Here is a 27,746-nt window from a genome sequence, read left to right on the forward strand (position 1 = left end):
TGTCTGGAACTTGATTATGCATATGTACAACATGTGATAGATTTAGTTCTGAAAATGTATTGCGAGAGATCGGCTGGTACCTGGTGCTGGGAATTTGGTTTCATCAGTACCCGCTAAGCTGCGGTGGACGACGGAGGTCCTTCGTAGCTTAGTAGGGAAAGCACCTGTCATGCGAACTGGGGTCGTGGGATCAAACCCCACCGAAGGGGCGGTTACCCTCCAATACCTTTTCCGAACTAAATCTATCACATGTTGTACATATGCATAATCAAGTTTCAGACATAGTAATTCCAGGATTATAATTTACGCTTTAACGGCGGGCAATGGCCGTAGAGGTTATCGAGCAACCAGTTCCCGCGTGGCCACTATGCGCTTTCGATCAGGCCTATGCTAAGAGCTCATGTTTAGCGTAGCCAACACCAACACCAACGCCGAGCAACGTACGTCAAATCTAAAAAATCTTAACATCATAAAACATCCAAATTCAGCTTTCTTCAATATGCAACTTTAATCGGGAATATTCATTAAATATGACTAATGAGTTCAATTGATTCAAAACTTATCTACATGATCAATTTTGATTTTACTTACATGGAGAACAACAATTTGTCTTTTATTTCACCGTGAAAAGCTTGAGCAGAATTTAAAAATAAATCCTGCTCTTTTATTGTTGTGGATATTTTTAATTATCAAGCTACAATCATTGGTGTTGTTGACATCTCATGCAACTGACAGTGGTCTATCTGCACACTGTGCCCGGGACATGGTGGCTATTTTTAGGCTAAGGGAGTTAGATAGGGATGTCTATAGCCTGCTTTCGATCGTCGGTCCAACTTGAACGGCTACCTTTTCCGAACTAAATCTATCACATGTTGTACATATGCATAATCAAGTTTCAGACATAGTAATTCCCAGATTATAATTTACGCTTTAACGGCGGGCAATGGCCGTCGAGCAACCAGTTCCCGCGTGGCCACTATGCGCTTTCGATCAGGCCTATGCTAAGAGCTCATGTTTAGCGTAGCCAACACCAACACCAACGCCGAGCAACGTACGTCAAATCTAAAAAATCTTAACATCATAAAACATCCAAATTCAGCTTTCTTCAATATGCAACTTTAATCGGGAATATTCATTAAATATGACTAATGAGTTCAATTGATTCAAAACTTATCTACATGATCAATTTTGATTTTACTTACATGGAGAACAACAATTTGTCTTTTATTTCACCGTGAAAAGCTGGAGCAGAATTTAAAAATAAATCCGGCTCTTTTATTGTTGTGGATATTTTTAATTATCAAGCTACAATCATTGGTGTTGTTGACATCTCATGTAACTGACAGTGGTCTATCTGCACACTGTGCCTGGGACATGGTGGCTATGTTTAGGCTAAGGGAGTTAGATAGGGATGTCTATAGCCTGCTTTCGATCGTCGGTCCAACTTGAACGGTCTGTCCTCGATCACTTCTTAACTCGCACTCCCGAACAACCGAACCTTTTCCAGTTTTCTCTCTTGTCCCTCTCTTCTCTTTTCTGTTCCCTTTCGCCCGCGAATATAGGGTTGCCATATAGTGAGGTTCGCTCCCGAGCGAATCGTGGAAAGGGGGGGGGGTTAGTTATTTCTTACACAGTGAAAGTAGACTAAGCACATTGTATTACTATCTAGTCTACTTAAGGTACTGCATGCGAAGTCTCACAGCATAAAATTGGGTCAGGCAAATGTATCGATAAGTATTGTTATCCTATACGGTAACAAGTATTAAGACTCCCCCAGACCTAAGCGATTTCATCGCCGCGACGGCGACAAGTAGTCGCCGCGATTCTATCGCTGGGTCGCTGCAGGTAATGTTCTATTTACGCTTCCATACCAACGGCGACCGAATCGCTGTCGCCAAGCGTTAGAATCGTGTCGCGACTGTCGCGTCGCGTGTGTTTGGAGGAACCTTTAGAACGAATAGTGCTGGACAAATGTTGAAACCAGCACAAAAGCAACCATTGCCGGAATTGCAGTAAGCTATGCGCAAGGATAGTTGATTTTGAATTTGTGTTTTTGTTCGTTACCGTGAAAATAAGAATTAAATTCGGCTGATGTCTACATTTAGCACAACTAGAAGAAAAAATGACTTGAAAAAATGCATTGGATGACATTTACTAAAGTGTAATTCTAAACTGAGTGCACTCTACTGGCGTTCCCGGACATGTTTAGGACCGGACGGTAATGCAAAAATACCTGGAAGAAGGTTACTTCCCAGACAGATGGAAATTACAGAAGCTGGTGCTGTTTCCAAAACCACTCGGAGATCGTACACACATTTTGTCTATTGGGCACCTTCCGAAAATTCATAGAAAGGCCAATTCTCAACAGACTAACAAAATATACAGAGAGCGAGCGTGGACTATCTAATATGCAGTTCGAATTCCGAAAGGGTTTATCGACGGTCGATGCAATCCAGACTGTTATTCAAACACGCACAGAAATAAATTGTAAACTTTACTAAATACAGGGTCAAATTCGACAAACTTGTTTGTTATCTCAGGGCTTACAAACATTTTTGTTGAATTCAACCCAATATGTTTGTTGTTCCAACAATCATGATGGTTATAAATTTTATTTTGACGTTTTGTCGTTTCAACCATATTTTTATTAGTTTTACAAACGTGTTTGTTAAAACCACTATATTTTTTGTAGAATTGTTAATATTTTTTCTTTACATTTGAGGTTAAGTTACGAAAACACAAGTATTTTACAATATAATATTTTTTTCAATTTTTATTTGCAAACTATAGTTCATGCTATTATAATATATAATAATAAATAACGGTTTTTTAGGTTGCGTATCCATTACAACAGGGCCTGAACCTCGGCCCCAACCATCTTTTTTTTTCAATTGTCTGATGAGCTTTCTCATAGACCGGGATAGAACTAGGGCATTTGCTAAAAGATTAAACATTTATATTTATAAAAACAAGAGATATTTGGCTTTTTATTTTTATAGAAATACTTTCTTCTACGTATAAAAAACAATTGTGATATCCATTCATCTTTCGATTTTTACCTTCCATGTCGCTTTCCACTAGAAAAAAAATGTCACGCGGAATCATTTTTCCCACTGCAACTGATTTGGCACGCACACATTTATGGTACGCTTTTAGCAGCCATATTGGTTTTCTTTGACACATAATATCAACAAAAGAATTTGTAAAAATAAACATGATTTATGGCGAAATCAACAAAATTGGTTTGTTGACATTACAAATTTTGATTTTCATTGAAACAAACGGTTATGGTTGAATTCAACAAACCAATTTGTTGAATCAACGTAACAAAATTTCTATGCGTGAAGGGCCGAGTGGCCTCCAAGCAAGAAAGAAGAGGTGGTCGCTACTGTGCTGTGCTGATGGTAAGAACGCATTTAACAACGACAGCTGTAGCACTGCATAGTATGCGTGTCTTACTTACTTACTTATGGATCCTGTACACCTCCGGTGGTGCAAAGGGCCGACTTGAAAGATCTCCATCCTGAGCGATGCCCGGCTATCGCTTTAACCTGTTGCCAGGTTAGATTTCGGTCGACTTCTTTTATTTCTTTATTGAGGCTTCGCCGCCATGAGCCTCTGGGTCTGCCTCTGCTGCGATGTCCCACTGGGTTCCAGTCTAATGCTTGCTTACAGATTTCGTTTCCGCCCCTACGTAGAGTGTGGCCGACCCAGCCCCACTTCCGATCCCGAATTTCTGTTGCTATCGGCCTCTGGTGACAACGACGATGGAGCTCGTTGTTTGAGATCCAGTTGTGAGGCCACCAGGCCCGAATTATATACCGCAGGCATCTGTTAATGAACACCTGCAGCCGTTGAGTGTTCTCCACTGATACACACCATGTTTCGCTAGCGTATAACAGTACAGATTTCACGTTAGAGTTGAAAATTCGTATTTTGGTGCGTTCACTTATCTGCCTGTTTTTCCAGATATTTCTTAAACTCGCAAAGGCAGCCCTTGCTTTCTTGATCCGTGCGCCTATGTCGATCTTGGTACCGCCGTCTGACGCCATTTGGCTACCAAGATATTGGAAGCTTTCAACATTCACCACTGGTTGCCCGGCTACTGTGAAACTGGAAGGAGTCACCGTGTTTACATCCAACGATTTGGTTTTGTTGACGTTGATGACTAAACCTGCCGAGGAGGAGCAATCGGCAAGGTCGTTGAGCTTACTCTGCATATCAGAGCGCCGTTGCGCGAGTAGTGCAACGTCATCCGCCAATTCGAAGTCGTTTAGGTGCTCCATGGTTATAGGCTGCCATAACAGCCCGCGGTTTGGTTCACGGTCAATCCCATCTACCAGAATCTCATCGATTACGATGAGGAACAGTAACGGTGATAGAATACATCCTTGCCTCACACCAGCTACGACCCGGATAGGGTCGGACAGGACCCCATTGTGCAGCACTCTACACGAAAAGGCCTCGTACTGTGCTTCGATGAGGCCGATGATTTTCTTAGGAACCTCCTTGCGTCTAAGGGCGTCCCACATATTATCGTGATTGAGACGGTCGAAAGCTTTTTTGTAGTCAATGAATACCAAGCAAAGCGACTCTTGGAACTCGTTGACCTGCTCCAGAATGATACGGAACGTGACAAAATGGTCCTCATAGGATCTTTCGGCACGGGATCCGGCCTGCTGCCGCCGGAAAGTCGCATCGATCTTCTCCGGAATCCGGGCTACGATAACTTTGCATAGAACTTTGAGAACGGTACACAGCAACATAATTCCTCACCAGATATCACATACAGTCAGTTCACCCTTTTTAGGGCACCTTCACTAAGATACCATGCATCGAATCAACCGAGAAATTTGCGGTGTCCCAGATATTACGAAATAAACGATGCAGTCGTTGAGCGGATGTCAAAGGGTCAGCTTTGATCATCTCGGCTGATATGCGATCGACCTTTTGGGCTTTATTCGATTTCATGCTTTCGATGGCTGTTTGAATCTCTAGCAGTGATGGAGCTTCGGTATTGACACGTGTTATACGTCGGATCCTAGGCAGATCATGCCGAGGTGGTGATGGCCTGGTTGGCACTTGAAAAAGTTGTTCGAAGTGCGTGTATGCGAAGTATGCGTGTCCAAGCATGCATACTTACGCATGATTTTGAAGAGCTACTTAGAGAACCGTGTCCTGACCTACGTAACAAACATCGAGCCAAGATTGTTGGAGTAAATCGGCAACAAAGTATGCTGATGACCTCCTTGGAGACCGAAGGCCTCCATAGCAACATAAGTTTTATTGAATAAACATTTGTAGCAAATTTTCATTCCTGTTCAAGCTCTCCACCGAACAAGTTTAATAAATAGTTTTCTGCTGTTAAACTGCTGTTCTATTTTATTCCGACCATCAAGAGGTTATGGGCGACTCACGCAAGGATTCGGTCCACGGGATCCCGTTGTTCTCGGGCACCGGCTTTGACAATTGGCGTTTTCGAGTGGAGAAGTATTTGAAGTCCGTGAAGCTATTGGATGTCATCAAGAAGGATCCTCCAGCGGAACCGGCCGAGCTTGCGAAGTTCCAGGAAGAAGACGGTAAAGCGGCGTACCTGCTGATCTCATTTATCCATGACGATCTGCTGGATCTTGTCCGGGACAAAGAGACGGCAAAGGAAGTTTGGAGCAGCCTTGAAGCCGTCTACGCCAAGAAGTCCGTCTCGTCGCAGACATTCGTCAGAAAGCAACTTGCGAAGCTGCAAATGGCTGAGGGTTCATCCGTGAAAGATCACCTGAAGACATTCGAAGAGCTAATCCGACAACTGAAGCTGGCCGGGGCGAAGCTTGAAGAAAACGATGTTGTGTCCCAGCTGTTTGCCACCCTTCCCGAATCGTTCGATCCGTTGGCTACTGCGTTGGAAAATCTTGGTGAAGATAATTTGAAGCTGGATGTTGTTCGCGAGCGCCTTCTTGCCGAGGAACTCAAGAAAACCGACCGGGTAGTCAACTCTCAAGAGAAACCATCAGCATTCCAAGGATCGAAGCAGAAACCTGGTAAGTTTACCGGAAAGTGCAACCGCTGTCAGAAGAAGGGACACAAGGCCAAGGACTGTCGCGTGAAGTTGAAGACGGATGTGCATGCTGAAGCTAACGCTGCTTCCGGAGGTAAGGCGGTGGTTTTCATGACCGGAAAGTGCGTTCGCACACAGGACGATGGTGTGGTGTCCTTCAAGCTGGATTCTGGAGCCACCGACCATCTTGTGAACGTGAACCACTGTTTCGCCGATCTCACGAAGCTGAAGCAACCCGTCATAATCAACGTGGCGAAAGATGACCAATCTCTGGTTTCCTGGCACCGAGGCACGATTAAGGGCGTCAACAAAGAAGGCAATCAAATCAGCCTGAAGGATGTCCTCTACGTACCAGATCTCCGAGCGAATTTGCTGTCTGTGAAGAAGATGGCAAAAGCGGGTCTGAATGTCACGTTTTCAAAGACGGAAGCTGATTGCAAGATGTCCCATGCGGGGCGATTTTTACGAGCTCGATCTGTTTGTCGATACTGTGGCGGCCAACATGTGTGGAGCTGCGAACGGTAACCTGTGGCACCGTCGACTTGGCCTTTTGGGAGAAAGGAACATGCAAGCACTCGTTAAGCACGGAATGGTAACAGGTATTCCCGAGGAGCCAGGTAAATTGGATTTCTGTGATGTTTGTGTTCTCGGAAAGCAGTGCCGAGAACCATTCACGGGTACTAGAGCTCGTGCTGCAAGACCTCTAGAGCGAGTGCACTCCGATGTGTGCGGTCCCATCACACCAGCGGCTTGGGATGGTTCTCGGTACTTCGTCACCTTTATTGATGATTACACGCACTTCGCAGTAGCTTATCCCATCAAGAAGAAGTCCGAGGTGTTCCAAAATTCAAGGAATACGAGGCCATGGCTAGTGCTGCTCTGGAGCACTCGATTTCGAAGCTGACTGTCGATCAAGGGAGTGAGTACTGCTCCAAAGATCAGCGTGCGTTCTACATTTCCAAGGGGATCCAGATCGAGCCAAGCGCAACCTACACACCACAGCAAAATGGGGTGTCCGAACGGTTCAATCGGACAATCGTCGAAAAGGTGCGTGCGATGCTTATTGAAGCCCAAGTTCCGAAGACTCTATGGAATGAAGCGGTCCTAGCGGCGGTGTAGCTGACGAATAGAAGTCCAACCAATGCGATATCTGGCTGGAAGACTCCTGCCGAAATGTGGACTGGTCACAAACCGGATCTGAAGAAATTGCGTGTCTTCGGATGCAAAGCATTTGCTTGGCTGTCAGCGACACAGAGGAGAAAACTTGAGCCAAAAGCAAGCCTGCTGTGATGATCGGCTACGCGCCGAATGCATACCGCCTGTGGGATAAAGAGAAGAGACAGTTATTCCTTGCCAGAGATGTGAAGTTTGATGAGAGCAGTTTTCCATTTGCCACCGAGATCCGTGATGAAGCTCCATTGGTTGTTGTTCCGTACGAGTTCGAGGATCAAGACAAGGAAGACGTGCACCACCCGGTGCGGTCTGTTCAAACCAATCAGCCACTCGTGGCTCAACAAGATGACATTCTGACTGACGATGATAACGACGAGGGTGAAAACGAAGTTGACGAAACCGGAGCGCTCCCTTCGCAACTAGACCGTGGTTCAAACCTCGAAATGGTAACCCCGAGGCGCAGCGAACGGGAGCGCAGACTCCCCGGTAAGTTGAAAGAATTTCTGGTTGGGAAACTTTTCACTGCCGCGCAGTCTCCTTCTACAGATGCTGTACAGAACGTTCCCAATGCACCATTCGACGATTCCGATGCACGAGATGAGGCTGAGCGTTTGATCTTCGATGTTCCTGAGGCGTACAAGGAAATCGCTGGACGAGCTGACGAAACCCTTTGGCAGCAAGCAATCGGTGAAGAATTGCAGTCGTTGGCGGACAACCATGTTTGGCGATTGGTGAGATGTCCAGCTGGCGTGGTTCCGCTTAAATCGAAATGGGTCTTCAGAGTCAAGCCAGACGACCGAGGCGAACCAGTTCGTTACAAGGCACGCCTGGTGGCGAAAGGATTCCTGCAGAAGGCCGGCATCGACTACAACGAAACGTATTCCCCCGTAGCGAAGTTGACCACAATCCGAACCGTTCTTGCTGTAGCAGTCCACCGAAGGATGCACGTGCACCAACTCGATGTGAAGACCGCGTTCCTGTACGGTGAGCTGGAAGAAGATGTGTATATGGCCATACCTGAAGGCATTACGGCACCACCGCACCTCGTATGCAAGCTGGAACGTTCACTTTACGGACTGAAGCAAAGCCCACGCTGTTGGAACAGCAAGCTGAACGACCTCCTACTGGATTTCGGCTTTACTCGTTCGCGACACGACTACTATCTGTATACCAGGATCGACGATCGAGGGAGGGTATTCATCATCATCTATGTGGACGATTTGCTGATCGCATCCGATCGGCTAAACCTGGTGCAGGAAATCAAGCGTGCACTGTTCAAGAAGCTTCAGATGACGGACTGCGGCGGTATAAACCACTTCCTCGGAATCAAGATCCGATACGATAGCGCCACCGGTAAGATGTCCCTGATGCAAGAAGCTGCTGTGGACCGTGTTCTAGCAAAGTTCGGAATGCAAGAGTGCAATCCCGTCAAGACTCCAATGGAGAAGGGCTGTCTCCTACCGGCGCGACCTGTAAATCCTGTGTCGCATCCGTACCGTGAGTTGCTGGGCAGCCTTATGTACACAATGTTGTGTGTCCGACCCGACATATGCTATGCGGTTGGATACCTGGGGCGCTTCCAAAATCAACCTGGTGAAACTCACTGGCAAGCGCTGAAGAGAGTAGTTCGGTACATGAAGGGTACGAAGAACCTCAAACTTCAGTACAAGCAGCACAAGGACGCTGAGGCATTAGTCGGATACGCAGACGCTGACTGGGCGTCGGACACTGAAGATAGAAAATCTATTAGCGGCTACATTTTCAAGGTTTATGGTAACACCGTGTCCTGGGCTAGCCGCAAGCAACAAACCGTTGCGCTATCGTCGTGCGAAGCAGAGTATGCAGCCTTGAGTGCCGCGGCTTCCGAAGGGCTGTGGCTGCACGGAATCCTCCAGGACCTCAAACAAGTCCAACCGAATATGGCGTTCAAAATTTTTGAAGACAACCGTGGCTGCATTTCAATGGCCGCCAATACGGAGAACAAGCGTGTTAAGCACATTGATGTGAAGCACCACTTTCTTCGCGACCACGTAGCACAAGGACGACTTACAATTGAAGCAATTGGTACAGCAAATCAGATAGCGGACACGTTCACCAAACCCCTGGAACCTGGACGTTTCCGCGAACTAAGGACCCTCCTAGGACTTACCGATTCAAGGGGGGTGTTGGAGTAAATCGGCAACAAAGTATGCTGATGACCTCCTTGGAGACCGAAGGCCTCCATAGCAACATAAGTTTGATTGAATAAACATTTGTAGCAAATTTTCATTCATGTTCAAGCTCTCCACCGAACAAGTTTAATAAATAGTTTTCTGCTGTTAAACTGCTGTTCTATTTTATTCCGACCATCAAGAAAGATCGATCCGGGTCACGGCAGGAGTGCCTCAAGGTGCCATACACGGACCAATCCTTTAGAATGCGGGTGTATTATCGCTGAAGTTGCCCAAAGGAATCGTGATCGTTAGATTGGCTGACGACGTAGTCCTGTCGATAACTAACTGGAGAGAATCTAGAGGAGGTAGGAATATTGGCAGTCTTTCGATATAATCGAAAACTGGATGGCTAGTATCTGTTGTTTGCAGTTGACCCATCACAAAACAGAGGTTGTTTTGATGAGTAACTGTAAAGCGGTACATATACCCTCAAAAGATTCTCCAGGAATTCCATCGTAATTTTCTCCAACTAATACATCGGAGATTCCTCAAGGAGTTTCTTCAAAAATCCTTCACAAATAAATCTAGAAATATCTACAGAAATTCCATTAGGAATTCTTCCGGAAATTGCTTTAAAAAATAACTAACAATTCTATTGGAAACTCCTCCGGAATTTTCTTCAGCAAATTTTCAGAAATTCTTCCATGTGTTTCATTCCCTCGACTCCCGTTAATTCCACCAAAATTCCTTTCAAGAATTTCCGAACGAATGTGTTTAGGAATTTCCGAAAGAGCTCCTGAAGGTAGTTCCAAAATTCTTGAATTGCTCTGCTGTACATTCCTAGAAGAATTCCTTCGAAGTTTCTTCCAGGGATTCTTTCGGCACAGTTCAGGAAATTACTAAGGAGATAGATCCAGATTTTTTTTTTGGGAATGCATCATTCCTTCAAAAATTCCTTAAATTAAGAAAACCTTAAAATCACAACTTTCATGATAATTTTCCAAGGCTCTCATAGATGTGTAAAATGTAAAATATGTATCCGCAGTACAAGAAGCACGAGCTATCAAAGCATTCACTGCCAGAATCCAGCACGTGGCGGCAAAATTTTCAAAAATATCAAAGTAGATCTTTTCTGTAGGTGAGTTTTTATTAGGTAACTATCTGGCGCTTAATTTACGTTGCGGCTAAAAATAAGCGGAGGTGTAGATTTTTTACACAGAAAGAAAAATCATTAATCAAATTAAAAAAATCGTTGGTTAAAATAAAAAGTTTCGTTGGTTCTTTTTCGTAGAGAGTTGCATGTCTTCAAATCAAAAGTACCCAAACTTTTAATACACCAATGGTTCAAAAATTGGTCGCCGCTCTGAAAATAAAAGTTTATACTTTCAAAATAAAATTGTAGCACTGTTAAATAAAAATGGTGACATTGTAGAAGATATAGTGCAACATTTTATTAAAAAAAAATCCCAAAAAAGCTCCCTTCACCCTCATTCTTATTGTTTCTCTTTAAATTCAAAATGAAATCAGAGTATACAGTTTGAGCATGTTTATTTTAGTTTAATATTTTTGATCAAACAATCAGAGTAAGATCACATTAGTTAGTTTGTTAGATCTCAAAACAAACTCGCCAGAGCGTCCGAACAACAGCTGCCAACCAACTTAATCCGATTAATCCAGCTCTGTCCAGCTCCTTGGTGTGCGCATCGTACATATGCGAACATTTGGTCATTGCGCTACGGTTTTTTCTCGGTCAGAAATGCCGAAACAAACAGATTACCTGTAGAAAATTGAATTGAAGATCTCGCATAAGTATAGATTTACACTACGCCATTGAATCATGGAAATTGGGCATTGCTAAGAGACATTAGATCACACCGGTACTTTATACGTTTACGATTAAAGAAATCGAAATTGACTCACCTGCAAATGGCCTGTATCCCTTTTGTTTCTTCGGCTCAAGATTTCGTTGAATGTTTTCGTTCTGTCATATATAGACACTGAGAGGAAAAGAGAGATGAGAAATATTTACGATATTTTCCTTTTCTTTTCACCAATGGTTCGTTTGACATGCTTTAAAAGTTTATCTACTTTTAGGTTGATAGAAAGGACTTTAGATGTTACTTTTGGAGAAGGATCAAAACAACTTTTAAATAAAAAAGTAATTTTGAATGAGAATAATTTTACTCTTAATTCTAGGAAAATAAAGCACTTTTCAAAAGAAAAGTGCATAATATTCTATAAAACCATTTTTGTTCTTTGTGTGTATGAGCGGTAGATACAGTTCCTTTCGCGACGACTTAAACACGCATTGTACTTGCTCCATGGCTACTTCAAACTCGTACATTCCTCCGGAAATTGTACTGGTCTCAAACCTTCGGATATTTCTTTGAATTTTCTTTTGGAAATCACTTCAGAAGTTTACTCAGATTTTCTTTTAATAATCATTCGGAAATAACAATAAGAGATCTTTCGGAAATTTCATCTGGAAATTTCTTTGAAATTACCATTAGAAAGTTTCTAATAGAAACTCTTCCTAAAATTGCTTTATAGTATTGCCTATATATACCACACTGCATTAGCTAATTGAGTGAGATTTCCTTGAGAAAAAAAGAGACGGCAATACAATTTCACTCAGTCTGTGAGTGATTTGAAACGAGTGTGCATCTGTGTGTATGTCTGTTATCTGTGAGTCAATTGCACTCACATAAAAAGACCTATTCTGAGCGTGCGTGTTTATACAATATATATGGACCCCTCGTAATTAAAAAAAAAATCGTTGCGTCACTTTCACGCTCGTCCGGCTGAACTCAAATTTGGGTCAGTTTAACTCAAAATCGTAAAAACTGGCTCAAGACAAAATTGAGTTAAGGCCATCGAACTCAATTTTGAGTAACGGAGGAAGATATTTTATTTTGAGTTGCTTCAACTCAAATTCATAAAATTTGATATATAAGATTTTGGGTTTGTCAAATCGAGAAAACCACACGCTCGTCCGGCTGAACTCAATTTTGAGTCGCCTTAACTCAAAATAATAACTTCTTCAGAGACGTCAAACTCTGAGTAACTTTATTATTTTGAGTTTTTTCTGAATCAAGCAAACTGAACGAATTGGTTTTCTGATTTGACAAATTTCAAAATCTTATATATCAATTTTATGATTTTGAGTTAAAGCAACTCAAAATAAAATATCTTCCTCCGTTACTCAAAATTGAGTTCGATGGCCTTAACTCAATTTTGTCTTGAGCCAGTTTTTACGATTTTGAGTTAAACTGACCCAAATTTGAGTTCAGCCGGACGAGCGTGCAATCTCGTTCAGTTAAAAGATAATTAATTCGGAAACAGAGTACATTTATTATCAAATATAAATTGAAATAAATACTATAATATAATAAATTCTTCCTAAATATAATAAAATAGACAACGATGCTAAAATGGTTGTTGAGCCGGTCGTTGGTAATGACGAGGGTAATGATGCGGCAAGAAGAAAGAGCATTGGCACAAGAAGCATAAATTAGTAAGGGATCTAATCATGGACCTCTGCCCAAACCTCCTTCATATCTGCTGTTATCTCGGCTGTTATAGCTGGATGTCGTAATAGCGGTCACTGATGCTAACATTTGACAAAGTGTACAAAGGCGACGACAAAATCCCGGAAATGTTTCATCCATTTTTCGAGGGACATTCTGAATGTCCCTCGAAAATATGAAAAAACATTCTTCTTAGGCATTTTACATATCCCACTGGGATATTCTTACCTTGCTGCTTAGTATTTATTAAGCACTTCCACAGTTATAAACAGCGACGCTTCTGAGCCAAGTTACCATTTTTGCATTCGTATGAGGCTAACACGATGGTACTTTTATGCCCAGAGAAGTCGAGAAAATCCTTAACCTGAAAATTTCCTAGACCGAACCGAGAATCGGACCCGGTCACCTTCAGCATGGTCTTGCTCTGTAGACCTCGTTATAGGCGAGCATCTTAGCGAACGGCTAGTGAAGGTCCCATTGTATAGATCCAAAATAGTAAAATAGATAATATATGTTCCTTGTCTAAATAGTTGTGCTATAGGCTTGGGTCGTTGTTTCAAGATGTTAATGCTGCAATGAGAAAGAGTTAAATATATCAAATTTATTGAGACTTTAAGTTATTAGCAATCAGAAAGCTAAAATTCTATCAGTGACCGTTGAACTCTTGAAATTGAGTTCACTGTGAACTCATTTTCAGTTCTGCTTCGATTTATTCAGAATGAGTTAAACCAACTCAAAATAATAATTCTCAGTTACTCAGAGTTTGACGTCTCTGAAGAAGTTATTATTTTGAGTTAAGGCGACTCAAAATTGAGTTCAGCCGGACGAGCGTGTTTGTACATATTCCACTTTCAATCCGTCCCTTCGAAATTTAAAAACAAACACCCCAAACACCGCACGTGTGTTGATTTCGCGCTGAGAATATTCCGCGTACCTACGCAGATACGAGCGCAGATCTATCTTCGATATCATCCACAAGGTAGGTTTTAATATATTCTACATATCTCCTATTTACAAATGTCTAATAGGATCGAGTTTCTGATTATCCTACCAACAGAACCATGGTGCGGGTGGACTTTTCCCAGCTGGTAGAACTGCAATCACTACCTGAGCGAATACGCAACATCTGCATTCTGGCGCATGTAGATCATGGGAAGACGACATTAGCTGATTCGCTCATTGCCAGTAATGGAATCATCTCGCAGCGCTTGGCTGGGAAGCTGCGTTACATGGACAGCAGGCCAGATGAACAAGAACGACAGATCACGATGAAAAGCAGTAGCATAGCTTTGTACTACGAGGGACATTTGGTAAACCTGATTGATTCCCCAGGGCATGTGGACTTTAGTAGTGAAGTATCCACAGCAGTGAGGCTTTGCGACGGAGCGATCGTTGTGGTAGACGTCGTAGAGGGAGTGTGTCCCCAGACAAGGATATGCCTGAAGCAGGCCTACAGTGAGAATTTGAGGACTGTTCTGTTACTTAACAAAGTGGATCGGTTGGTGTTGGAGAAAAAGATGGATCCAGTGGAAGCGTACAGGCACTTGACACGGGTTCTGGAGCAGGTCAATGCTGTGGTTGGTAATATATTTGCGTCCGATGTGCTGGCAAAGGAAGATCTGAGTGCTAATCACCAGATATCGGCTCTAGAAGATACAGACGATTCGAGGATCTATTACACACCCTCGAATGGTAATGTTCTCTTCGGTTCAGCGTTAGATGGCTGGGGATTCACGCTAAGGGCATTCGCTAAACTGTATCAAGAGAAGTTGGGAGTTCCGTTGGCGCAACTCGAAGAAGCAATGTGGGGTGATTATTTCTACAGTCCCAAAAAGAAAAGCATCGAAAAGGGCGCACTAGAAAAGGACGAAAACCGTTATTTGTTCAACTCGTTTTGGATAATTTGTGGAACATCTATGACTTGATTGATCACCGAGATTTGGATAAGCTAAAAGCGATATCTGAGAAACTTGGAATAGCACAAACCGCGAGAGATATGAAACATGCGGATATTCGAATACCGATTAAAAATTTGCTATCTCAATGGCTGCCGATGGAGAAATCTCTTCTAGAGATGGTCGTGAGCATTGTACCACATCCGCGTATGATTCCGCAGATGAAAGCTGAGAAGTTGCTCTGCTCTAGGATGGAAGACTTTCATTCATTCCCGGATCGAACGCAACGACTAAGGGAAGATATTCTGAACTGTGATGCTGGAAGTGAAACATTGATTGTGTTCATTTCGAAAATGTTTCCTGTAGATAGGAAAACGTTGCCACAATCCGTGGCAGATAGTTTATCTAAAATGACGTTGTTGGAGGACTGCGTTGAGCAGGACGCTTGTGAGGAAGCCTTTCTTGCTTTTGCACGAGTCTACAGCGGAACACTAAAGCAAGGTGATAAGGTGTACGTGATAGGTCCAAAGCACGATCCTAGAAATCTGTTGTCGGAGAATTACGATTTGGAAGCATCGCCACACATAACACAGGTAGGTAAGCAACTATGTGCTAGAAAATATTATTCTCGATTACCAAATATCGTTTTACCAAATATCAGAAGACAATTGATTACATTTTAACTCATTTCAACTGTATATGCATTTTACAGGTAAATGTAGATCATCTATTTATGTTGATGGGTCGACAATTGGAGATGATCCCGTCCGTCCCGGCGGGAAGCATAGCAGGAATTGCTGGTCTCCAGAATCACGTATTGAAAACGGCAACCCTCAGTAATACTCCCTACTGTCCTCCGTTTGTGGACCTGCCAGCGATAGCTACTCCGATTCTTAGAGTTGCAGTCGAATCCAAGGACATTCAACACATGCCAAAGTTGGTCCGAGGATTGAAACTTTTGAATCAAGCGGATGCTTGCGTAGAAGTCCGCATCCAGGAGAGCGGGGAGCACGTGCTTTTAACTCTAGGGGAGGTCCACTTGGAACGATGTATCAAGGATCTGGAAGATACCTACGCCAAAGTCAAACTCAATGTATCCAAGCCGATTGTTCCGTTCAAGGAGACGATTGTTAAATTTGTTCCTACTTCCGAGGATAACCCAGAGGAAGAAATTGCGAAAGAGAGAGAACGAGATAAAACTGTGACGATCTACACACCTAACAAACAAAGCTTTATCAAACTGATCGCAATTCCTCTACCAGACGAAGCGACTGAGCTTCTAGAACGATGTAATTCCCTTTTGAAGGCATTAGCCAAAGCTCATGAGGCGAAGGAGATTTCGCACAATCTTAAAGAATCTCTGGAAGAACTCAAAGTTCGGCTTAGTAACATTTTTACCGAATGCGAAGCTGAAGATTTGCAATCAATGTCAGTGGATAAAATTTGGAGTTTTGGTCCGAAGAAAAGTGGCACCAACATACTGATGAATTATTCCTCTTTCTGCCATCCCTCGGTGTGGAGTTTACGACAAAGCTCCACTGAGCAAGTAACCGACATACGGCAGAGTTTGGAATCATCCTTCGTTAATGGATTTCAGTTGGCTAGTTTGGCAGGACCGTTGGCAGACGAACCAATGCAGGGTGTTTGTTTTATTGTGCAGGAATGGAATATTACCGCTCCTGATACGGAAGCCGATGAATCAAGTTCCACTGTTTTATCACATGGACCCCTTTCTGGTCAAATAATGTCCATCGTCAAAGAAGGCTGCAAGAAGGCATTCCAGAGTCAACCCCAACGGTTGGTTCACCCAATGTACAGCTGCAACATCACCGTCAATTCGGACGTTCTAGGCAAACTGTATGCAGTGATCGGTCGGAGACAGGGCCGAATCGTTTCGGCTGATCTGATCGAAGGAAGCGGACAGTTCGACGTTAGTGCTCTGATTCCGGTGATCGAGTCGTTCAATTTCGCCACCGAAATTCGCAAGCAGACGTCGGGTTTGGCAATGCCACAACTGGTGTTCAGCCATTGGGAGGTAATTTTTGGATAAAACATTTCCAGAACTGTTATTAACATCACCTTTTCAGATCGTGAACATTGATCCCTACTGGGTGCCGAGCACGGAAGAAGAATACGAACAGTACGGCGAGAAGGCGGATTTCACCAACATTGCCAAGGTTTATATGGATTCGATTCGAGAACGGAAGGGACTGCCAGTGGAGAAGAAAACTGTGGAGCACGCGGAGAAACAACGGACCCTTTCAAAAAATAAATGATGTTGTTGATGTTTCCTGCTGATGTTTTATGTATTAAATGTAAATAATTAGCAAGTGGTCGTATTTATATTTAAATTAATAATAAGAATGTAAATTTTTATCACCGATTCAATATACTATTTGTTGTTTTAGAAGAACGAAGAAAACCAGTCGTCAGTTTCACGATCAATGGCAAGGCTGATAGCACATACAGACACAACACATGGAACAAACACTAACAACAATTCCACCAAATCGTATTAGTTTTGTTATTATTTATTCAGACTATGGCCGAAGTGGCCTGTGCGGTATATGAGAGTCTTCTCCATTCGGCTCGGTCCATGGGTACACGTCGCCAACCACGCAGTCTACGGAGGGTCCGCAAGTCATCTCCCACCTGATCGATCCACCTTGCGCGCTGCGCACCTCGCCTTCTTGTGCCCGTCGGATCGTTGTCAAGAACCATTTTCACCGGATTACTGTCACATTACTGACATTCTGGCTACGTACCCGGCCCACCGCAGTCGTCCGATTTTCGCGGTGTGAACGATGGATGGTTCTCCCAGCAGCTCATGCAACTCGTGGTTCATTCGCCTCTTCCACGTACCGTCCGCTATCTGCACCCCACCATAGATGGTACGCGGCACTTTTCTTTCGAAAACTAGAAGTGCGCGTTGGTCCTCCACGAGCATCGTCCAGGTCTCGTGTCCGTAGAGGACTACCGGTCTAATGAGCGTTTTGTAGATTGTCAGTTTAGTACGGCGGCGAACTCTATTCGATCGGAGCGTCTTGCGGAGTCCAAAGTACGTACGATTTCCAGCCACTATGCGTCTCCGAATTTCTCTGCTGGTATCATTTTCGGCAAAAGATATTTTAGTTACCAGATAAACATTGTCGCTGTCCGGAACATCTTTTGCTGGCGAGGATAGGGGATCTAAATGTCAATGAAGGAAAAATGCATACGATTTGACAGTTAGGTACCACACATGTTTCGGACAGCAGAACAAAGGGAACCGAAGCGACAATCTTTATCTGGTAACTAAGATATCTTTTTTTCGGCAGTCACCAGTGAGCCCAAGTATACAAATTCTTCTACCACCTCGATTTCGTCACCACCGATGCAAACTCGAGGTGGGTGGCTCACATTGTCTTCTCTTTATTTATTTATTTATTTAGGGCCTACATCAACAGACTACTTATGTCCTAATGATGATAATAAAAAAAAATTAAATATACATATCGTCAAAAACTTTTTAAAAAATGGACACAAACACTAAAACAGCTATCTATTGCGATGTGAAAAATTCTTTGAATCTTCGACGCAGCGTCTGACGAGGCAGGTTGAAGTCGAATAATGTAGAAACCCTGTTGAATATACGCTGTAATCCTTCAATACTACCGTTCATACTGTAGTTAGTCCGACGAAATGGCATTCTTAACATAACGTTATTGCGAAGTGTTCTCGGTTGTACATTAATATTAATCTGTTTCAAAATGTCACTACACTCTATTCGGCCTTGCAAAACGTCTGCAACAAGTACAGCTCGAGCGGTGTTACGGCGTTCTCTTAGCGGCTCCAGATCGATAAGCCGACAGCGGCTTTCATAATTTGGCAGGCGTAATGGATCTCTTCACGGTAGTCAACGCAGAGCAAATCGTTGGAAGCATCGTTGCACGGACTCAATTCGTTCGGCACCGTTCGTATAATTGCGATTCCAAACGGCAGAGCAATACTCCAGTATCGACCGCACCAGTGAGCAATACAAAGACTTCAGACAGTAAATGTCAGAACATTCTTTAGCCATCCGAAAGATAAGGTTTTGGAAGCCTTACCTACAACGTATGAGATATGCATTTTGTACGTCAGCTGGGAATCCAAAATTACGCCCAAGTCTTTGACAAGTCTCAGACGTTCTATGCTGGTATTTGTGGGGAATAAAGTGAGTGTGAAAAATGCATTTGCATTTGTTGGTTACATTAATGGATAATCCATTGTCATCATTAATGGATAAAGTGGAACGTATTTCTTATTTCATAATAAAAATAATGAAATAAACTAAAATATTTAAAAATGACATTGATAGAAAAAATGATAACGAATTTGAAATTCAATCGTAGTTGGCATTTGGAATGCCAGCGTACTAAGAAGCTAATGAGAAGAAATTTGAAATTCAATCTCAGTAGGCTGACAGGAATTCTAGATTATTCGAACGGTGAAAATAAACGATCATTCAGTGTTCTGTTTTTGAGGCGTGAACATGCGAATCATCCTTCGGTGTTCCGCGCTTATTTTCGTTGGTAAAAGGCAAATCGGAAGACGGATTTGCTTGGCTACGACAGTATTCAAAAGCGTGTAGTCGAATCTAACGGGATTTTTAATCCGAGAAAAAATAATCATCGAGCATTTTGCCGGATTGACTATCATACGGTTGACGTTGCACCAATTGGCAAAGGATTCTAACTGACGTTGAAGGAAATAGCAATCGTCGATAGATTGGATTTGCAAGAACATTTTCAGGTCATCAGCATACGATAGGCGGGGAACTTCAAGTACAAAATTCACGTCATTGAAATATAGTAGGAAGACTAACGGACCCAAATGACTTCCTTGGGGTATTCCCGATGTAGCCACGAAGGAATCAGATCTGCAGTCGCCGATAGCAACCGTTAGTTGGCGGCCGGATAGATATGATCGAAACCATTCCAATAGAGTGCCATTTAACCATAACTTGTCTAATTTGGCGATAGCGATGTAGTGGTTTAACTTTTCAAAAGCAGCTGACTGATCTGTGTAGATGACATCTGTTTGAGCTCTTTTCGTCATGCTGTTCGTGATGAAATATGTAAGGCACAATAAATTAGTACTAGTGCACAGTGGTTGAAATCCCGAAAAACGAGATCGTCAGCTTTTTCGGTATGAAATCGTGTTTTAAATGTCATAGTAGTTCAGCAAGTATGTTGCATACATTAAGGGGTATCATTTGAGAGAATTTTATTTTTGATTAATTTTCACCTAAAGGTGAGATGGGAATTTTATTTTCTTCAAATTTTGTTGAAACAAAATGGCCTCTTTGGGAAAGTTGTCAGAAATAATGTACAGAAAAACTTTGCCAAAGACACTATGGGTCTATCTATTGAAACTAACAAAATATGACTCAATTTTAGATAATAGGTCATTTAACCCTATAAAAACTGGTATACAATGAATAACTTTGCATGGTCGAATTTTTGAGGTTAACAATGTTCTAGAAACTTATTCAGCACATAAAAATACAACATTCAACTACTAAATCATAACAATATTATCAATTGTTAGGAGGAAATTCAAGTTTTACAAACAAAATTACAAATTTTTCAAATCAAAATATCTTGCAAGGTAGCAAAAAGTAGCAGCCAAATCAATGCACATTCGAAAGGTAAGCTTCAAAGCTTTCTATTACAAGTGGTTTCATTTGTATCTCATTGTATCCTTGTCAGATATTTGTTATTGAAAAATAACTATTTTTAACATGTTCGAGTCATTCTTTGGTATAAGATAAATATTTATAATTTAAAAAATCAACTGGTCTTAATTACTAAGTCTGAAACTCGATTCATGCATGTTAAAAATTGTAAATCTCGAATTTCCTTCTAACAATTGATACAGTCAAACCTCCATGAGTCGATGTTCTATGACTCGATATCGACTCATGGAAACAAATTATTCCATATTAAAAAATATTTCCAGGGCTACTGTGATGGTCCCTTCAAAGAGCTTTCCAAGAAGTTTCTGTTCCACATCTCGATATTTCCTTGAGTCGATGGTCCCTTCAATATCGACTCATCGATGTTTGACTGTAATATTGTTATGATTTAGTAGTTGAATGCTGTATTTTTATGTGCTGAATAAGTTTCTAGAACATTGTTAACCTCAAAAATTCGACCATGCAAAGTTATTCATTGTATACCAGTTTTTATAGGGTTAAATGACCTATTATCTAAAATTGAGTCATATTTTGTTAGTTTCAATAGATAGACCCATAGTGTCTTTGGCAAAGTTTTTCTGTACATTATTTCTGACAACTTTCCCAAAGACGCCATTTTGTTTCAACAAATTTTGAAAAAATTAAATTCCTATCTCACTTTTAGGTGAATTAATCAAAAATAAAATTTTCTCAAATGATACTCCTTGATGTATGTAACATACTTGCTGAACATTTAAAACACGATTTCATACCGAAAAAGCTGGCGATCACGTTTTTCGGGATTTCAACCACTGTGTAGTGAAGCGACCGGGTATGAATCCATGCATACCCTCGACTACGGTGAAGATCGAATGGCAGTGGGCATCTAAGTAGTCAACGTCACGTGTTCTATCTGGAGGTATGTACACGGCACAAATGAAAATGGCGCTCTTCTTCAATTATCCAGACTGGCTCCAAACATTGCCAATTAGCCTTGCCTTCAAACCACGCCGTACAGCAATGTCACCGCCACCAGTAGATTTCCTACTATTTTCAGAATTTCGATCACACCGATACGCTTCGTATTCAGTACCAAACACTTGACTCGAGAGTGTGCGATCATCTAGCCAAGTTTCGATCAGGACAATAACATCGTAGCACTGAGCTGATGTTGCTAGACGATAGCTGTCTACTTCTGAGTTGATACCGCCTACGTTTTGGTAGTAAATCAAGAGATCATCGGTGTCGCGATCGATCGACCGGGTTGATGATACTACCGGAGAACTGCTGGAAGTTAGATCCGAATCAGGCAGCGAATGTTCATTGTTCCATAGGTACTTGCCTGGAGTAACATGCTAGGAGATTTCCAATCCTCATCCAAACTCAGGGTCAGGACGACTTGGATAAACGCTGGCATGGCACGCTTCATGGCGTGACTGAGATAGAGGGACTGGAAGAATCTCCCGAGAAGCTTACTGCGGTGCGTCCTGGACACTCTGCAGAGGCGACTGGCCAGCAAGCGACGATGGGCGAATAGGAGGGCGTGGAGATATGCGAGATACATTGTTCACTAGAATACAGTGCAGCTTTAGGTACAAAACCATTTGAATGTTGTTCACACTTGCCGAACACAGGAGTTCGGAAGACCCCATTTCTAGCCCCAAACGCAGGACCAGGACGACTGATGAACGCTGGCGGGAACGGCTCGACTGCGTTGGGGGGATCCGGGGCTTCCTCAATGCTAACGGCAAGCGTGCGTCCCAGTGATGATACAGAAGAGGCACCAACGGGAGTAACGGGAACCAACGGATTGATGATCAATGTAGCACACGATAAGTCCTGATTGTCTATTGGCTCTATGGGGCTGATATTACCGAGAGCGCTGGAATACAGAGATTGTTCAGGCAGATGTATACTTGTATATGTGTATACTTGCCTGCAAAGGGAGTGCGGAAGACCCCTTCACCGAGCTCAAACACAGGACCGGAACGGCTGAAGGTCGCTGGCAGGAATGGCTCGACTGTGATGAGTCGACTAGGGGCTTCCTCATTACTGATGGCTCGTGAACCCCTTCCTATCATGTACTTCGACGTACATCCGATCCCGATCGGCTTAGCTTCCCTCTTCAGTCCGTTGTAGGCTTCGTGCCATAATAGTTACGTGCCATAATATCTATGTCGTCGGCGTAGCCAAATAGCTAGACGGACTTGTTGAAAATTGTACAACTCGTGTCGATCCCTGCCCTTCGTATTACTCCTTCCAAAGCGATGTTGAATAGCAGACACGAAAGACCATCACCTTGCCGTAACCCTCTGCGCGTTTCGAAGAGACTCAAGAATACCCCTGAAACTCCTACGCACATCACCCTATCCATCGTCGCTTTGATCAACCGTGTCAGTTTATCCGGAAATCCGTGTACGTGCATTAGCAGCCATAGCTGGTCCCGATCGATTGTATCATATGCGGCTTTGAAGTCGACGAATGATGTGTGGGCACGTTGAATTCGCGGCATTTCTGCAGAACTTCGCGAATGGCGAACACCTGGTCCATGGTGGAGCGTTCGCCCATAAAACCTGCCTGGTACTGTCCCACGAACTCCCTTGCAATTGGTGCTAGTCGACGGCATAAAATTTGGGAGAGTACCTTGTAGGCGGCGTTCAGCAATGTGATTGCGTGGTTGCTACAGTCCAGCTTATCGCCCTTTTTGTAGATGGGACACACGACACCTTCCAAATCTTGGCAGGTGCAGTGCTCTAGACAGTGCTTCACCACCGTGTTTAAATAGCTCTCCTGGAAGTTGGTCAACCCCAGGGGCTTTGTTGTTTTTCAGCCGGCCAATCTCCTCCTGGATTTCCTGGAGATCCGGAGCCGGTAAAATTGTGTCCTGCGCGCGTTCTCCAAGGTCCATCACCATACCACCATCTTCGTCTGCCACATCGCCATTTAGGTGTTCTTCGTAGTGCTGCCGCCACATTTGGATCACATCACGCTCGTTCGTACACATATCGGGTTGTGGCACGTGGCCCTTACGTGAACGGTTCAACTTCTCATAGAAGTTTCGTGCGTTATTAGTGCGGTACAGTTGCTCCGTCTCTTCACGGTCTCGATTTTCCTGCTGGCGCTTTTTCCTCCGGAAAATCGAGTTTTGTCTGTTCCGCGCCCGTTTACATCGTGCCTCGTTCGCCCAGCCCGGTGGCATCCCTATCTCACACAATAGGTTTGTTTTGCAGCCAACATTGCGCGACCGTATCCCACTGACAGTTCTGTATTTTAATGAGAATCAAATGTGATGTTTGTAAACAAAACACATACTATCATGAATTTTACACTGAGATGTTGGCTGCAAAAACATGGCATCGTGGCACCCACCTGCGTTCGCCCTCGTGCGGTGTTGCAGCAATCTCGCCCATGCTGCATTCTTCTCTCCACTAACTGCTCACATTCGCCGTCATACCAGTCGTTTCTCTGATCCGGGTGCACCGTGCCAAGTGCAGCGTGTTGTACACCGTCGAGGTGTGATCGGATTCAATATTCGCACTGCGGTAAGTGCGGACGTTCGTGATGTCGGAGAAGAATTTACCGTCGATTAGAACGTGGTCGATTTGGTATTCCGTTTCTTGGTTAGGTGATCTCCATGTGGCCTTGTGGATATTTTTGCGGGGAAAGAAGGTGCTTCAGACTACCATTCCGCGCAAGATGAATACACCACTAGGTGTTCCAATCTAGCAGTGTATTCATCTTTATTCCGCGGGAGGCTGCGATGTTTATGCATCGTTGGCCGTTGTACCTACACTGGATTCTGTTTTTACACAATTTACATTTTCTCTATTTTCCGCTCATCCTAAATGTTTAACGCATATTAATCATCATGTGATTTTTCTTTGATTTAATCTGGATTTTTTGAAACATGTTGCGAAGATTTTGGAGGTAAATTGAAGTCACACGATCAAAAATACGAGCGAAAAAAAATCGTGTAAAAACAAAATCCTGTGTATAGTAAAAGACCGGAAGTAATCATGGGGCCAGCCACCACCTATTCAGTGGCCACCCGTTAATGTCGACAAAAAGAAAGAAGAAAATTGCACAATAATTAGCCTATTTGAAGTCTACATGAAGGATATGTTTCAGACATGCAAAAATCATTTCAATATTATAGATATTTATTCTATATGTTCTTTTAAATCCTAACAAACCTTATTAGAAGTAAACACCAATACTTCAACAAGGACTAATAAACGAAGACTTACCATGTGGCACTACTTTACTTTTTCTTGCCTTTTCCGGCTTTTCCCGTCTTTGCTTTTCCGCCCTTCTTTCCACCCTTCTTGACCGAACGTCGCTCCTTGGCGTCCATTCCTCGCCTATCCTTCTTCATACGCGGATCAACCACCTTGAATCGACCCTCGACACCCTTCGGTCGGCGAACCTTTTTGCCGCTAGTACCGGACTTCTTGGCAACCACGTAAGTAATGTCCTTCTTCTTGGCATCAGTTTTCTTATACAGCCTGGAAAAATTCAATGTTTAATACCCAAAGTTATGACAATCTATCCAACAAAACCAAAAACATACTTCTTCAGCAGCCGGATCTTCTCCTGATTCGTATTATCGACGTTTTCCATGATGGTTTCGGCTTTCTTCTTGATCTTCTCCAGTCGTTTGGTAGCGTGCTTCTTCTTGCGAGCCTTCGCTTCCATTACCTTCTTGATGGAGCGAACGTTCATTTCTTCCAAGTTTTTCTTATAAGTTTCAGCAACTTCGTGCGGAACTGGAGCTTGCTTCTTCATAGTTTTCTCCTCGTCCTTTACGAACCAATCGGGTAGATTACTGTCGTTGAACATGTATCGATTCCACGCGGCATCGATCAAATCTCGACGAGTCTTCTTGCCACTGACTAACAGCTGTCCGAGGGCCAGTTCCTGTTCGTTCAATTTGACTTTCTTCTCACGTTTTTCTGTGGAAACAACTTCAAACCCGTCCTTTCCTCCAACTTTCTCCACAGTTTTATGCTCATAACTTTGTTCATTTTCTTCCTCCGCTTCCGAATCCGAATCGTCCGAAGATGAATCTTCCTTGGCGACATCATGTTTTGCTCTCTGTCGAGCTTTCTTGCCTAGAGGTCGATCTTTATCGTCATCTCCGACTATTTTAGCACCTGATTTTCTGTACATCTCGGTCAGCCGATCTAGATCGTAATCAACGGCTTGATCCTCACCAGATAGCACGTTTTTAAATGTATCCTTTTCGAACCAAAGCTGAGCCTTCTGACGACGTTTTTCGTCTTTATCCCGGTAATCCAAATCTGTTATTAACGGATTTTGTGCATCAGGATTATCACTATCAACGTCTTCCTCGGCTTCACCCTCTTTTTCGAATTGAAGCTCATCTGTATCGTCCAAGCCAAGTCCTTCTCGGTCTAAGTCCGCATCACTGTCTTCATCCGCTTTCTGGGCCAGTATTTTATCATCCTCGAACAGATCGCCCTTCGTTTCTTTGTCGTACTTGACGTATTTCTGCTTCTTCTTGGGCAACCCATCATCGTCATCATGATAATCTTGCTCCATCAGGACATCTGGATCAGCGTCCAACAAATCATCCATTTGCTTTTTACTACGCACTACATTCAAACTGAACATCATTGCATCTTCTTGCTCAGTTGGGCCCTGATCACCTTTGATAACCATTTTCAAGCTCAGCTTTTCGTTCAATTTGGCTCGCTCCTTATTAGCCTTCTTTCGTTTTCGCTTGGCATCTTGTTCCTCTTCTTTCCTTAATTCGGCGATTTCCTTTTCCATAGACCTCAGCTCCACAGTTTCCTCATTATCTTCGTCTTCTTGCTCCTTGTCGAGATGCCCATTCAATGTATTTATATTCTTGCCTTTTCCCTTCACTTCCTCGGATTTGTTTTCATTTGGAAATAGTTCGCTGCTCATCAACTTGTGCCATTTAAGTAAATCCCGTAAATCTTTCCTTCCTAATACTTTGATATCTTTACAGCATTCTTTGATTTCCGCTGTTGTTCGAGGATGGTTCGAAATGGCCTTATCATTAAATTGAATCTCAGTTATTCGTCCCAACAAAGCCAGCGGTTTATCATCCTTTAGGAATTCCGTAATAGTAATAATTTTTCGAACATCCGTTCCATCATATCCTTCAACCTTGGGCTTTTTAGCCTTCTCCACCTCTTTCAGTAAATTTACTTTAACTTGAGGTTCCACGTCCAACTCTTCAAACACATACTTTGCATCCAGAAAACGTGGATCAATTTTGTCAGGCGCCCGATAATGCTGACAAACGACAAAAATTTCCGCAGATTCGTTTCTTGATGCCGATGGTTTAGTGGCGTGAACTTTCTTGAATAGCTGCTTCAGTACCCAGATAAGGGCATTATAATCTTTCGAACGGAAAACCTTCGTCACAAACCATCCACCGGGTCGCAGAAACTGAGTCGCCAACTTTACTGCGCTTAGCGTCAAACAAACCTGCTGGTAAGCATCGAACAGCCAGTTTCGACCCACATTTGGTGCACCGTCATTCAGCACCACATCGGCCTTCCACGTTTTTAATTCTTTGGCCAAGTCCGATTTCGTCTTGTCACTCGTAATATCCCCGACCAAACTGATACAACCAGGTACATTCTTGATAGGAAACAAATCGATTCCGACTACGACGCTGGATACGGGCATGTTCTGCTTTGCCACTTGCATCCATCCTCCTGGCGCTGCGCAAAGATCGATGCAAACCTGCGATTGTTGAAGAAATCCGAAACGACGATTCAGCTGGATAAGTTTGAATGCGGCACGGGAACGGTACCCTGAAAGAAAGACCACTAGTCACAAATACCATTCGAAAGACCGCACTGTTTACTTACCGGTTTCCTTAGCTAATTTGTAGAACTTATCCTTCCGATCCTTTCCTACTTTTCCTTTTTTACCCATTGTGAGCGGAGATAGATTTCAGCACAGTTGAGGACGTAAATTTGATAAATTCCGCAAAATTTTCAATACCCTTTCAATTATCTGAACTGAACGGCTGATGGAAAAACATGTGCTCGCAACACACCAAACAAAACAGTGCTGTCCAATGAGCAGCTCGAAGTAGCTCGAAGTTGTTCCCGTCCTGCTCGTTCTTTTTTGTCAACCAACGGGCATGAGCGTGACAGGAACAACTTCGAGCTACTTCGAGCTGCTCATTGGACAGCACTAACAAAACCACACACTGCACTATGTGTCAAAAATAAAGAAAACAAA

General features: G+C 43.1%; 2 protein-coding genes and 1 long non-coding RNA gene across 3 annotated transcripts; 1 reads left to right on the forward strand and 2 right to left on the reverse strand.

Annotated features, from left to right (window-relative positions):
* Window positions 1-10,909: 10,909 nt before the first annotated feature.
* Window positions 10,910-11,516, reverse strand: LOC134203415 (uncharacterized). The gene is made up of 2 exons (XR_009977594.1): window positions 11,299-11,516; window positions 10,910-11,155 (listed from the first exon to the last, which is right to left on the reverse strand). It is a non-coding gene; the product is annotated as an uncharacterized LOC134203415 (long non-coding RNA).
* Window positions 11,517-13,792: 2,276 nt separating this feature from the next.
* LOC134203413 (elongation factor-like GTPase 1) lies at window positions 13,793-17,188 on the forward strand. The gene is given in 5 exon segments (XM_062678285.1): window positions 13,793-13,884; window positions 13,963-14,768; window positions 14,771-15,393; window positions 15,513-16,835; window positions 16,888-17,188. Coding segments are annotated over 4 exon segments (2,937 nt in total). The 5' UTR covers window positions 13,793-13,884; window positions 13,963-13,966; the 3' UTR covers window positions 17,077-17,188.
* Window positions 17,189-24,640: 7,452 nt separating this feature from the next.
* LOC134203409 (pre-rRNA 2'-O-ribose RNA methyltransferase FTSJ3-like) lies at window positions 24,641-27,564 on the reverse strand. Its single transcript, XM_062678283.1, has 3 exons — window positions 27,368-27,564; window positions 25,069-27,310; window positions 24,641-25,003 (listed from the first exon to the last, which is right to left on the reverse strand). Exons 1-3 carry the CDS (start codon window positions 27,432-27,434, stop codon window positions 24,760-24,762), a joined length of 2,553 nt encoding a protein of 850 aa, XP_062534267.1. The 5' UTR covers window positions 27,435-27,564; the 3' UTR covers window positions 24,641-24,759.
* Window positions 27,565-27,746: the final 182 nt, after the last annotated feature.

Source organism: Armigeres subalbatus, unplaced genomic scaffold (assembly GCF_024139115.2).
Source record: "Armigeres subalbatus isolate Guangzhou_Male unplaced genomic scaffold, GZ_Asu_2 Contig1847, whole genome shotgun sequence".
In the NCBI taxonomy this organism is placed as follows: Eukaryota; Metazoa; Arthropoda; class Insecta; order Diptera; family Culicidae; genus Armigeres; species Armigeres subalbatus.

What these genes read in the sequence shown, in the direction of transcription:
- LOC134203409 (XM_062678283.1), bottom strand. Translation starts at nt 27,434, where the DNA reads ATGGGTAAAAAAGGAAAAGTAGGAAAGGATCGGAAGGATAAGTTCTAC. An exon ending in CAAATTAGCTAAGGAAACCG is followed by an intron (nt 27,311 to 27,367) that starts GTAAGTAAACAG and finishes TCTTTCTTTCAG; the next exon opens with GGTACCGTTCCCGTGCCGCA. An exon ending in AAGATCCGGCTGCTGAAGAA is followed by an intron (nt 25,004 to 25,068) that starts GTATGTTTTTGG and finishes GAATTTTTCCAG; the next exon opens with GCTGTATAAGAAAACTGATG.